The 14066-nt window shown below is 35.6% G+C and overlaps 1 protein-coding gene across 8 annotated transcripts in view; it reads left to right on the forward strand.

Annotated features, from left to right (window-relative positions):
* Positions 1-14066, forward strand: part of FAF1 (Fas associated factor 1) — a 487383-nt gene that overhangs the window by 221811 nt on the left and 251506 nt on the right. For all 8 annotated transcript variants that reach the window (XM_089922958.1, XM_089923008.1, XM_089922966.1 and 5 more), the window contains one exon: positions 3980-4071. In XM_089922958.1, coding sequence (XP_089779084.1) covers positions 3980-4071 — 92 coding nt within the window. The remainder of the gene's footprint in view (positions 1-3979; positions 4072-14066) is intronic.

The raw sequence follows: 14066 nt of genomic DNA on the forward strand, positions 1-14066 counted from the left end.
TTTTTTTGTTTGTTTGCACGTGAACTCTTGAAAGGTAACATAGATCAATTTCAAAAGGACTTTCATATATTTGACAAAAAGATTCAGAACTTCAGGGCTTCCTGGATGATTGTGAAGTTATGATTAATTACCTACTACAGAGTCTTATTTTCAAACCATGGGTCACAAGCCATTAGTGAGTTTTGAAGTTAACTGAGTGGGTTATAGCCAGTATTAAAAGAAAAAGAAATAGGATAAAAGATGTCAGAGTGTATTGCAAATAATGAATAAGTATTTCTTTTTATTTAAGAAATAACTAATATGAGTCAAGAGTAAGTCCCAAAGCCTGTGAAGGAAGACCGTGCCCTTAGTAAGATGAGCCCTCTCATGGAGGGGTCAAGAATAAGTTCATTATGTTCTATGCTTGGGTAAGATCAGCCCTTCCTAGGTGTCCCTACTTCCATCTGCAGGGTTAAAAGGGGTTCCTAGATATCTACTCCACCTTTCTTTCCAACACTTTCAGCCCTGACATTATTATTTGCTTTGATTCAACCAGAACCAATTTCATTATGCCTTTTCCTCCTGTTTATGCAAGTCACTGCAAGGAGTCTCAGATTCCCACTTCACCCCGCACTCAAACCTCCATAGCCTTTGCACAGCCCATATCTGTCTCTATTCTTTTTCCTTTACAGTGCTTGAAACCTTTTTGCTATGCCCTGTGGAACTATTCATCATTAACCAAATTCCTCTTATTGTCAACCTCTTCCCTGCGCATTCTCTTCACCATCTACCCTCTGACTGAAATCTGCCTTTCTGATCACATTGTTTTTCTGTAGGCTTCTCAGTGTTAATTTCTTTTCTCCAGTAGCCATCATACCACTGGACTAACTGGTAAAACGTGTGTTCTCATTGTTCCTCATTTCCATTTCCAGTCCTTCCTCTCTAAAAAACCTTCAGCTTTGACTTTCATGTAAAAAAAAATTGTATCACCTACTTACTGAGGTCATCTTTCCTCATTTTCTGATGATTTTTAGTTCCTGGTTTATAATTGCTCTCTGTGTTAATTCTTAGTAATATAGCCTTGTAAATGATTCTTCTAACATCTTGGCCTCTTAGTTTCTTGAACTTCTTTTCTACAATGATCTTTTTTCCCGTCCTACGTCAGCCATATCTTCCTCTGGTCTTGTCATTTAATTAAAACAATTCTTAAATACTAATTTCAAGCTTCCATTTTCTATTAATCGTCTCTCGTCTTTCTAGCCCACTTCCTTTAGTATCTTAACCCTAACAATCCTTCAGCCTTATTCAGGCCTCCAATCCATTGTTTCTACCATCTTTTCATGATCATTACCTCTTTCATGTCCTCTCTTTCTTCCTTAGAGTGGGCAATATCCCATGGTCATTCATTGTAATCACTTTCTTGCATGTAGCCTCAATTCTTGCTTCATGGATCTTGCTTGACAAAAATCCGTACCTTGGATAAATACAACTCTGTCTATTCTGTGCCTCAGAGCTAAATGTGACTAGAGACAGACAAAATCATGCTGATTGGTGTATCTTTAAATTCACGACCATAATCTTTAGAGAGCCCCCTAATGTTGCTAGGCAGTGATAGCATATTTACCTGGTTTATCCACACTCTCCTAAATGGCCATTTTACACTTATCTTTTCCTCAGACCTTTAAAACACCTCTCCCGTATTCTCACCCTCAGCTGATGACTTCATTTCCTATTTTGTTTCACTGATTAAATGAAGGCAATCACAAGAGAATTTCCACAAGCTTCCAACTTGGTCTCTGTTTACTTACCTGCATCTTATACACATACTCTTCTTTTTCTCCTGTTACTCTAGATGGCATGACCAATCTCCTATCTAACACCAAACCTCCATGTTTGCTTCAGATTACATTCTATATTCCCTCTGGCCTAAATCAAGGACTTCCTTCACTTTAATTCTTCCCTGCATCATCAGTTTTTCCCTCTAGTAGAGTGTTACCATTAACATTCAAACGTGATGTTATTTCTTCCATTTTTCTCTTGATCCCACCTCCCCTTCCAGCAATCACTCCATTTCTCTAGTCCCTTTGATAACAAAACTTCCCCCAAAGAGTTGTCTACATTTGTTGTCTCTAATTCCTTTCCTCCCGTTTCTCTTGAGCCCAGTCTAAGTAGGGACCTGCTAGTGGACTTGCTAATGTCACTCATGACCACATTACTAAATTCAATGTCATGGCTTTTAAGTGTCGTCTGTGTGCACTGTCAATTTTATATCTCTAATTTATATTTCTACCCTAGACCTGTCCCCTGAATTCCAGATGGATATATCTGACTGCTTTCTTGTCTTCTCCACTTGAATGTTTAATACACATTTCAAACTTACATGCCTAGAGTGGAGGTCTTCATTTGCAGTCTTTCCATTTCAGTTGACGGCAACTTTATCCTTCCATTTGTTGTCTAAAGGCTTTAGGATCATTATTGACTCATATCCAGTCTGTCATGAAATCCTTTTGGTGTGATCTTCAGAATATATCCAGAATTCACCTATTTTGCATCACTTCTATTACCATCACACTGACATAAGCCATTATCATCCTTGTTTTAGTATATTTTATTACTCTCCTCTGTGCTTCTGCCCTCCTTTGTCAACCTTTTCCCATCCATTTTCAACACAGCTGAGAAAGAGATCCTTTTAAAATATGAATCCGATAATGTCACTCCAATAGCTTCTGATCTCATTCAGAGAAAAAGTCAAAGCCCTTACATTAGCTTAAATGTCTCAACACATTTCCTCTCACCTATCTCCTGGCATCACTGTTAACCTCTCTGACCTGTTTCCTATCAGAACTCGTTTGGCTTCAGCTGCATTGGACTCCTTGTTGTTCAGTAAGCATTTTGCACTGGCTATTGCCTTTGCCAGCCATATTCTTTTTCTATATATGTTCATGGTTTCTTTCCTCACCACTTTCAAGTTTTTGCTCAAATGTCACATTCGCCAAGTGAGAACCACCCTGATAACCAAGTTTAAAATTATGTAATTCCCCAACCTCATATTCTTCACCCTCCCTTTTCTGCTTTATGTTTAGTCACGAAAACTATCACTTTTAGTAGTCAACTATATAGGTTACTTTGTTTATTCCTACTAAAATGTAAGCTCCTGAAGATCAGGGGTTTTAGACTATCATGTTCACTGCTATATCTTCAGTGTTTAGAATACTCCTGGCACAGAATTGGTGGCTCAATAAATATCTGTTGAGTAAGTATTTTTGTCCTGGGTTATGATGTAAAGATGTAAAATGTGTTTCTTAATGTTTCTTGCTGTCCAAAAAATTTTGAATTAGCGGGTATTTACCATCAAGTTGGGAGTTTGAAAGGTATGTAGGAGTTCTCTGGCAAATAAATTTGGTGAAATTTTGTGTGGTTATCAAGATAGTAGGTCAGAGGTAGCCCAAGAGTAGTTTATTCACCCCAGACAAAGTGCTTTAACAAAAAAAATTATCTGGCCTAACAGTTAAGTGACCTAGGTAACACTTACAAGAGACCTCATCCAAGTCATTTCACCTATTAGGCTGCAGCTCCTCATCTATAAAGTCTTTAGGTTGAGGTACTCTCTATGATCTTTTCTAGGTCTAATGATCTCTGAACACCTACATCGCTAATTTTTGCTATAATGATCCTGAATGAAGTGGATATTAGTTGCAAGGATATGCTTCTTCAATGAAGAAATTAATGATTCTCAACTGTGTTCTTATATATTTGTATCGTTTCATGAGCTAAAGAATTTGTATTTTATTTTAATATTCATATTTATGCTAACTTATGATATTTATGAGAGAGAGATTTTTTGCGATTCAGTAGTTCTTCTGTATTATCCTATTTAGGAAATTGTCAAAAGATGCAAAGTCAAACTATAATAGTGATAATTTTCTAAGAATTATAGGAAAAGATTAAAAATGCACAATCAATAGTTATTTTATATTTGTTTTTATTTTTTGTTTTTCAGACGGTCTTAAAATCACTACACTTGCCAAAAAACAACAGTCTTTATGTTCTTACACCAGATTTGCCACCACCTTCATCATCTAGTCATGCTGGGTAAGGTGTTTACTTTTCCTGGGAATCTGAAACAAAAAGTTTGATTGTTAAGTTGCTTTACTGTATATAACTATCAAAATCAAATCAAATCAAAATCTTGTTGAAGCTTTAACTTACCAACAGCTATTAACTATATAAAGTTTCAAACTATTTGGTTTGGGTAGTTTATTTGTTTGATTTTAGTGATGGAATCTTTTTACAAAGAAAAGCTTTAGCAAAACTCTATTATGTAAAAAAGAGTCAAAAATGGCACTTCTCTGAAGGGGAAGAACTGGAGTTGGAGGGAAGAGATTGAGTAACTGGAACTTCAGTGTCTCCCATGGCTAAAGAAGCAAAGCTTTGAGGAAGGTTCTTGGGCTCTGCAGAATACAGCTTGAGAAACACTGATATAAAATTTTTATTAAGATTTTCTCTCTATTTGGAATAGAGGGTGTCATTCTTTTTTCAGTATTCACAGTGAAACTCAGTACATTTATAGAATGATCAGATGATTTTAATGTTTAATTGTATGTTACATTATTGCCTGATGAAGCAACCTGATCTAAAGTAAATGATTAAGGTAGTGATAGAGTAATAATTTTTATGAGTACAGTATCCTTCTAGAACTATGTTTAAGTTGTTCTTAGATTTTCACCATTTTTTGCACATTTTCTCTTTTTATTTAATGCAACTTGGTGTTCCTAAACTTTGAATATTGTCCAATTTTTCCCCACTGCCTACCAAATGCCTTTATTATTAATGTAGTAGAAGGAAAAAAGTCCTGTTTTTCTTTGGTACCCTACCCATAGAACACCTCTGGCCACCAGATGTGTGGGTCCCCACCACCACCACCACCATGAGGCAGTTCTTCATTCCCAGCTGGATGTTCTACAATTAACTAAATTCTGATACCACCTACCTGGAGATAGCATTAGATCTCACAGGTGCAGGGCTCAGTCCCACAAGACTGCCCCCATATCAGACCCAGTTGCAAGTCTGTGTTGTCACCTGTGCTTCTGACCAAGTGGCTATAGATTGGAGGTTCCCACCACTCCCTTCTGAGTTCGGTAATTTGTGAGAGAATGGCTCACAGAACTCAGAAAAATGCTCTACTTGCTATTACCAATTTATTATAAAGCATATTTTAAAGGATATAAATGAACAGCCAGCTGAAGAGATACATAGGATAAGATCTGGAAGGGTCTTGAGCACAGGAGTGCCTGTAATGTTTGGGGTGTGCCCCCCTCCCAGGACACGAATGCATTCTTGTTTACCAACTTGGAAGCTCTCCAAAGCTCTTCAGCTAGGATTTTTTATGGAGGCTCACCACAGAGGTATGATTAATTGAGTCATTGGCTATCAGTAATTAACCCAACCTCCAGCTCCTCTCTCCTTCCTGGAGGTGGAGGTGCAGGCTAAAAGGTCCAGTCCTCTAATCATGAGCTTGGCTCCCCTGGCAACCAGCTTCTCTCTAGAGGGGTTTTCCAAACATCATCTGTTTAGCAAACCCAGGTGTGGTTGAAAGTGGCTCATTATGAATAACAAAAGAGACCTCTCTTTTTTCACCTTTATCACTCTTATCACTTAAAAAATTCCAAAGATTTTAGGAGCTCTAAGTGGGGAAGAAAACCAAATGTATATTTCTTATATATCATACCATCACAGGTGGATAGTAGCAAAAAGAAAATTAAATTTCACTTTACCAAAGTAGAAATCACTGAACTGAAAAAAGTTAAATCTAATATAATTGTATCTGATAGTCTGTTAAAGGTTTGTTTTAGGCTAAGAATTTAAAGATTTCTTGGGTTGCTCTTTATCTTCTATGTTCATATCATATATTAATGGGAAGTTGTATTTGCATGCTACTACAAACAGCCAACAGTACTTGTAGTCCTCGTGTTTATAGTAATGTTGATATAAATACCAGATGAGATTATAGGTATGGGTTCTGTATCTAGTCATGGAGGATATTATTTTTTAAGTTAGTTAACAGAGTGTAATCACTGTCATCCAATATATAATCCACATAATTACAAGTAGGTAAGAGACATCATTTGTTATAATCTATTGCTTTCCAGTAACATGATTAAATGGATTTATCAAAATGTCTTCCTGGGCTAATGGAAATGTTCTTCATTGCCGTGTGGCTGACCTTAGTTTGATTGCCACTTCCTCAGTCCCTAGGCAGGCAGGGGCCTACAGTGCTTCTGAAATACAGTGTTTATTGGAGGATGAGTACTTTATATAGCACTAAAGTAATCTTCCCTAGTTGGCTTTATGGATTTTTAGCAAGTTACAGTAATGCTTTTTCCTGTGTTGGAACAACAAGAAAGACATAAAAATTCAAAGCCAAATAAAAGACACAAAGCACAGTCTATCTGGCTAGTGAGAGGAGGGGTATTAGAGCTTTCCTGCTTGAAAGCTGGAAAAAGTTATAAAGGGCACATTTGATGAAAAAGTTATATTCGGGCACATTTTATTAAAATCTAACTAAAAAGTCAAGGTGTGTTTCTTTTAGGTACCTGTTAATATATCTTTCTATAAAACTAAAGATTATTTTTCTTTTTTTGTGTGTGATATATATCTTAAATTCTGATTTCATGAGAGGCAATTTAAAAAAACAAAATCCATACAGAATTTTATAAGCTAATGGTAATAATTATTTTTAACTTCTGATTTTCATTTTGTATTTATCAAATAAAAATAATTTTTGACAACTATATAATAGAGTCCAAAAGTAATTTAGTATTAAGTTATAAAGTACATCATATTATCAAATATGGGAGACATAAAATTTCTCTGCACTAAACTCCATAATGAATCAAATTGATTTGTTTTTGCAAAATTTTGTTATAATTGGTGGATTCATACAAATCTTATTGTAATTTGCAACCTAATTTATAATCTAAAAAAGAGAAAATAAAAGGTAATTCTGATTATTCGTGTTATATTTGAGAATTGGCAAATGAATAGGAGATCTGAAATTGGTAGAGAAAAATAGGAAAGATTCTTCTAACACCTTGGCCTCTTAGTTCCTTGAACTTCTTTTCTACAATGATCTTTTTTCCCGTCCTACGTCAGCCATATCTTCCTCTGGTCTTGTCATTTAATTAAAACAATTCTTAAATACTAATTTCAAGCTTCCATTTTCTATTAATCGTCTCTCGTCTTTCTAGCCCACTTCCTTTAGTATCTTAACCCTAACAATCCTTCAGCCTTATTCAGGCCTCCAATCCATTGTTTCTACCATCTTTTCATGATCATTACCTCTTTCATGTCCTCTCTTTCTTCCTTAGAGTGGGCAATATCCCATGGTCATTCATTGTAATCACTTTCTTGCATGTAGCCTCAATTCTTGCTTCATGGATCTTGCTTGACAAAAATCCGTACCTTGGATAAATACAACTCTGTCTATTCTGTGCCTCAGAGCTAAATGTGACTAGAGACAGACAAAATCATGCTGATTGGTGTATCTTTAAATTCACGACCATAATCTTTAGAGAGCCCCCTAATGTTGCTAGGCAGTGATAGCATATTTACCTGGTTTATCCACACTCTCCTAAATGGCCATTTTACACTTATCTTTTCCTCAGACCTTTAAAACACCTCTCCCGTATTCTCACCCTCAGCTGATGACTTCATTTCCTATTTTGTTTCACTGATTAAATGAAGGCAATCACAAGAGAATTTCCACAAGCTTCCAACTTGGTCTCTGTTTACTTACCTGCATCTTATACACATACTCTTCTTTTTCTCCTGTTACTCTAGATGGCATGACCAATCTCCTATCTAACACCAAACCTCCATGTTTGCTTCAGATTACATTCTATATTCCCTCTGGCCTAAATCAAGGACTTCCTTCACTTTAATTCTTCCCTGCATCATCAGTTTTTCCCTCTAGTAGAGTGTTACCATTAACATTCAAACGTGATGTTATTTCTTCCATTTTTCTCTTGATCCCACCTCCCCTTCCAGCAATCACTCCATTTCTCTAGTCCCTTTGATAACAAAACTTCCCCCAAAGAGTTGTCTACATTTGTTGTCTCTAATTCCTTTCCTCCCGTTTCTCTTGAGCCCAGTCTAAGTAGGGACCTGCTAGTGGACTTGCTAATGTCACTCATGACCACATTACTAAATTCAATGTCATGGCTTTTAAGTGTCGTCTGTGTGCACTGTCAATTTTATATCTCTAATTTATATTTCTACCCTAGACCTGTTCCCTGAATTGTCTTCTCTTCACCTCAGATTTGGGATTTTTTTTTAAAGGTGTATTTTATTTAGGTGGTTGGTTTGATATTTAATTGGTTTTATTCTTTTATTTCTCTGACACAAGTCAGTCAGTGGATGTTGGAAGACTGAGGGGAACTGCATAATAACCTGCCTGTTAATTGCAGTGCAAAACTATGGCGAGGTCCTGTCGCTGGATTCCATCATTCCAATTCCAATGAAATGGCAAATATTAGGTTCTTTCTTTATAGAGTATCAGTCTTCTCTCAATGGACTAGACAACACTGGTATTATAGACAACACTGGTATTATAGTATCACTCCTAAACAAAATTTATTATGACCAAATCAGAAAAGTAATATGATTATAATCTATATCGTCATATAAAAGATAACAAGACCTGGAGAGAAAAATCCTGGATTACACTCCCAGCTTGGTTAGGGTCTTAGAGTTTTCATATATAAAATAGGAAGCATTGATTTTAGTTGCCAGGGTCGTTGTAAAAATTCATTAAGCAGGAGAGGTACATTATATGTGAAATTACAAAGCATGATTATTACAATTATTTATGCTAGTAAATACCAATAGTAATCTATTTCATTCAACTCTCACTTGATTTTTATAACAACTCTACAAGATTACAGGCTGATTTTGACATCTCTAATTTATAAATTAGGAAATTGAGGTGTTTAGAAGAGTTTTGTGGATTGTTCAAGGTCATCAGTGAATACTTCTGATACTGAAATCTCCATCTGACCCTCCATCTACTATAGCTTCCAGTTTCTTGACACAAATATATAAAGCTTTATTCCAAAGATGCCTTCTTTTTTGGAAGCTGTTCTCTATAATGAGATTTTTTTAAAAAATATCTTGTAATTGTCATTATATACTTGTTGAAGGGTATTTATATACATTATTTCACTTAGTGTAGTTCTCAAGAATATTAATGAAATTTTGGTGTGTGAATGAACTTTTAGTTACCGTACACTATTAATTATTTAGTAAAATGTAGATATAAAATAACATGCTTTTAAATTGTTTACTGACAAACAATATTATTCTCAAGGTTTGGTGAGAGCTATATCTTAAACCACGTCTTATAAAATTTTTTTTTCTTAACTTGATTTTACTGCCACTAGGGGGTGCCCGTTAATTGAGTCTTATTTTGTATTTACATTTTTTTTTAAAGCTAAGAGCAGTAAAATTACCATATAAGTGTTTGTAACTGAATTATATTTAGAATTATTTTAAAGTAAGTAATGTTTTTCAGAAAACAGAATTTCAGGCTTTTTGAGAATTTAAGAGCAAACTCTTTAATCGTAATCTTTATAACAGTCGAAATGCATTTTAAAACTTTTTAAATCAGATTTCACTAATTAATTCAAAGGTGATGCAGTACCCCTGTGGCACAACTTCAGGTTATACTGTAAATCATGGTAAAATCAGAAGGGATGGGGACTGTTAATTATACCTGTTTCATATTATTATAGGAAAAATTCAGTCTGTCAAAGATTTATTGATTACCTACTAGATGAAAACAAGCTCTGTCCTGTGGGAGCTTATAGCCTATTCATTAAGGTATATATAAGCTTATATATATATATTTATTTATTTATTTATTTTTGGCTGTGTTGGGTCTTCGTTCCTTTCTCTAGTTGCAGTGAGCAGGGGCTACTCTTCGTTGCGGTGCGCAGGCTTCTCATTGCGGTGGCTTCTCTTGTTGTGGAGCACAGGCTCTAAGCACGCAGGCTCAGTAGTTGTGGCTCATGGGCTTAGTTGCTCCATGGCATGTGGGATCTTCCTGGGCCAGGGTTTGAACCCATGTCCCCTGCATTGGCAGGCGGATTCTTAACCACTGTGCCACCAGGGAAGTCCCCTTAATTCATCTCTTTAAAGAAAATTTCCAACACTGTTTTGGTGTCCTGTGTGCCACTCAGGTTGATTCATCCAGTAATCACCTCTTTTCTTCATCTGCTCTAAAAGTTGGTGTTCCCCAGAATTCTGTTTTCAGCAATCCCTCTTACTGTACATTCTCCCTGATGTCTCCTCTCAATACTTCAATTTCCAAAAACAAATATAGATGACAAGTCTCTATTTATAAACACCTGTTTCCTACTTGCCAGTGGAGCTTTTCACTGGTGTGTGTCCCATATGTAATTCAGTCACATGTCTAGAACTGAGACAATCCTGAAAAATATGTACTACTTACTGCCTATATTTTTTGTCTCAAATGTACAATGCTACAAAATGTTGCAGTGTATTCCAAGTAGGATGATAATTATTTAAAAGGTCGTCAGTTTGGTTTATAAGTAATTAATGAATTTATTAAGATTATTTTTGGTAGGAAGATGAGAATAAGAACCAGGTTGTAGTAGATTTTAATGGATAAGTGAGAAATGAGGGATTAGAGTTACTGTTATTTTCAGAAAATTCAACTCTGAAGGGAGAGAGAAGTTGAGGGAGGAGTAGGGTCAAGAGACTGAAGAATTATTAGAATTATGAGGAGGAAGAGACAGCAAATAGGAAAAATTTGAAAAAGTGAAACCAAAAAGGGTATGGGAGTATCTAAACTTAAGCTGCAATGATAAAATACCATAGACTGGGTGACAAACAATAGATATTTATTTCTCACAGTTCTTGAGGCTGAAAGGCCCAATCAGGGTTCCTGTGAGATTTAGTTTCTAGTGAGAGCTCTCTTCCTGGCTTGCAGACAGCTGCCTTCTTACTGTATCCTCATATGGGGGGATGGGGGTAGGGGGGAAGGAGGGAGGGAAAGGAAGTAGGGGAAGGGAAGTAGAGGAGGCAGGGAGCAAGCAAGTACTGGAGTCCTCTTGTCTCTCTTCCTCTTCTTATAAAGACACCAATCCTATTGGATTAGGGCCCCACCCTTATGACTTCATTTAATCTTAATTACTTCCTGAAGACTGTTTACAGATACAGCCATATTGGGGGTTAGGGCTTCAATATAAGATTTCTAGGGTTGGGGGCTGCAGTTCAGTCTATAGCAGGGAGGCAGGGTAGAGTCCAGGGGTTAAGTGTTGAAGTTACCTGGCAGGTTTAGAGATAGTAGAAAAGGCAGAAGAATAGAAGATTGGAGCAAATGAAGAACATTTCTGGATTCTGGATTTCAGTGCTGTTAAGTAATCGTTGTTGAAAAGTGTAAATTATAGATAATACTGCAGTAGAAGATAGGTAATAGTTACAAGAATAAGGATATGAAGTTAAAGTATTTGGTAAGTGATAGTGACACAACAGTTATCATTTATGAAGACAGGCTTTTTGCCAAGCCCTTTATATATATATTATCTGATTAAGTCCTCACAATAAATCATAGATAGGTGTTCTTTGTCACATTTTGCAGATGGGTAAACTGAATTAGAGGTAGTGGTTAGGTGATGGCAGAGAGAGGGTAGTTATTGAGAGCTTGTTTAGGTTCTTGTTTGAAGAAAGCTACAGCTACTGATTAAATCAGTCTGTATTAGAAAAGTATAAACCTAGGTATAAATGTTATAACTTAAGGGGATAAACACTAAAGAAAAATAACCTGCATGCTTCTAGAAGAAAAAAGAATAGTCAGCTATATGTTGTTTATCAGAAAAATATCTCTTAAAGAAATGACACAGAAAAGAGAAAATAAAGAGTATAAGAAATGATATTTAAGCCAAATATTAATTTTTATAATGTAGTGTGGCAATATTAATATCACATAAAATTGAATTTAAGGCAAATAATATTGAGGGACAGTTTACTAAGAAGATATGACAATTGTAAACTTGTGTGCACAAATCAGCAAAAATTGACAAAATTACAAGGGGAAATAGTTCAACCACAATTATATACAAATGTCTTATGGAAACTAATGAATTAAGCAATAAATCTTTGTAGGCTATTTATTATTTGAATAACCAAATTAAGCACATATAGAATACTTATGAAAATTGACCACGTATTAGAATACAAAGCCAGTATCATAGAATCACTATCATGCTGACCCATTCTCTGGCCATTATGCAATAAAATTAGAAGTGAAGTAATAATAAAAAGGTATCTCTGAGATTCTCCATACATTTGGATACTACAAATAATTTACTTCACAATAATTTATGGGTAAAAATGAGATCATGATAGCAACCACTAGCTGTTCAGAAGTGAACATAAATAAGAGTGCTATATATTAAAACTTTGAATATAGCAAAAGTGGTACTTAGAGGGAAATTTGTAATATTAAGTCCACTAATTAGAAGATAAGAAAGATAGAAAACAATTGCATTGTATGTTCAACTTAAGAAAATAGAGAAATAACAATAGAGTAAGTCTGAAGAAAATAGAAGGAAAGAAAGATTTAAAAGCAGTAATTAATGATAGAAATTAATGATAGAAGTAATCAACAAGTAATAACTGCTTGAAAAACCAAGCCAAGAAAAAACGAGGGTAAGCACAAAAATATTAGGTGTGAAAAAGGGGACTTAACTACAGATTCAGAAGAGATTATTTGATTAATAAAATAATTATTAAATAAGTTAATACAAAACAAATAAGAAATTAATAAATTAAATTGTTTTAAAACAAAAATGTGTGTGAATAGTAATAAAATAAGCATCTTTATGGCTTATTAAAATCTGAAATTTAGTTGAAATGGAAAATTTTGCATAAACTATCAAGTACTAAAATGAATACAAGAAATAGGTAACCTGAAAAAATGATAGCCATCAAAGAAATTGAATTTATAGTCAAAAATTTCACATGCCACTTCTTCACCCTCCCCCACCCCAGAGGATTTCCATAAAGAAATTTTACACAAACTCTTCCCAGTGAGACTGCTACCTATCTTATTTTATAATGTTCATGTAGGGCTTCCCTGGTGGCACAGTGGTTGAGAATCTGCCTGCTAATGTAGGGGACACGGGTTTGAGCCCTGGTCTGGGAAGATCCCACATGCCGTGGAGCATCTAGGCCCGTGAGCCACAACTACTGAGCCTGCACGTCTGGAGCCTGTGCTCCGCAACAAGAGAGGCCGTGATAGTGAGAGGCCCTCACGCCACAATGAAGAGTGGCCCCCGCTTGCCACAACTAGAGAAAGCCCTCGCACAGAAACGAAGACTCAACGCAGCCAAAAATAAATAAATTAATAAATTTAAAAAAAGAAGTTAATGTTCATGTAATCTTGTTACCAAAATTAGAAAAAGATAATGTAAGAAAAAATTGTGTGTAAATCTCACTTATAACCATAGATAATAAAAATGAGTAGGTAAACTTTTCTTTGCCTTCTCTCAGCCTTACCATTTAATGACCTCTTCTTTCCCCTGTCCTTATTCCACTACTTCAAATGGCACCTCTCCCAGCATTCAAATGGTCTAAGATGTAAATGAACCAAAAACCATAACTTGATTATGTCTCTCCCCTGCTCAAACCCCTCCATTTGCGTTTTTGCACTTAGAATAAAATCCAGGTTCCTTACTAAGGTATATAAAGGACTTATATAATCTTGTTCCTGACTCTCTAACTTTATCTTTTATCATTCTCATCTCTGGCTTGTATCTTGCCAGCCACACTGGCCTCCCTGCTCTTCTTTAAACATTCTAAGTGTGCTTCAACTTCAGGACATTTGCACTTTGCTATTCCCCTGCCTGAAATGATCTACCACTTATCAACTTGGCTTACTCCTTTACTTTATTCAGGCCTCTACTCAAATGTTACATCCTCAGATAGGCTTTTCTTGATTCCCCTGGCTAAAAAAGCCCCTCTGTTATACATTCTCCCTTTATCTTACATTATGACAACAATGCATT

The sequence above is a fragment of the Delphinapterus leucas genome, chromosome 1, assembly GCF_059928025.1.
Source record: "Delphinapterus leucas isolate spDelLeu-1000000601 "Yukka" chromosome 1, BTC_Dleu_Yukka2, whole genome shotgun sequence".
In the NCBI taxonomy this organism is placed as follows: Eukaryota; Metazoa; Chordata; class Mammalia; order Artiodactyla; family Monodontidae; genus Delphinapterus; species Delphinapterus leucas.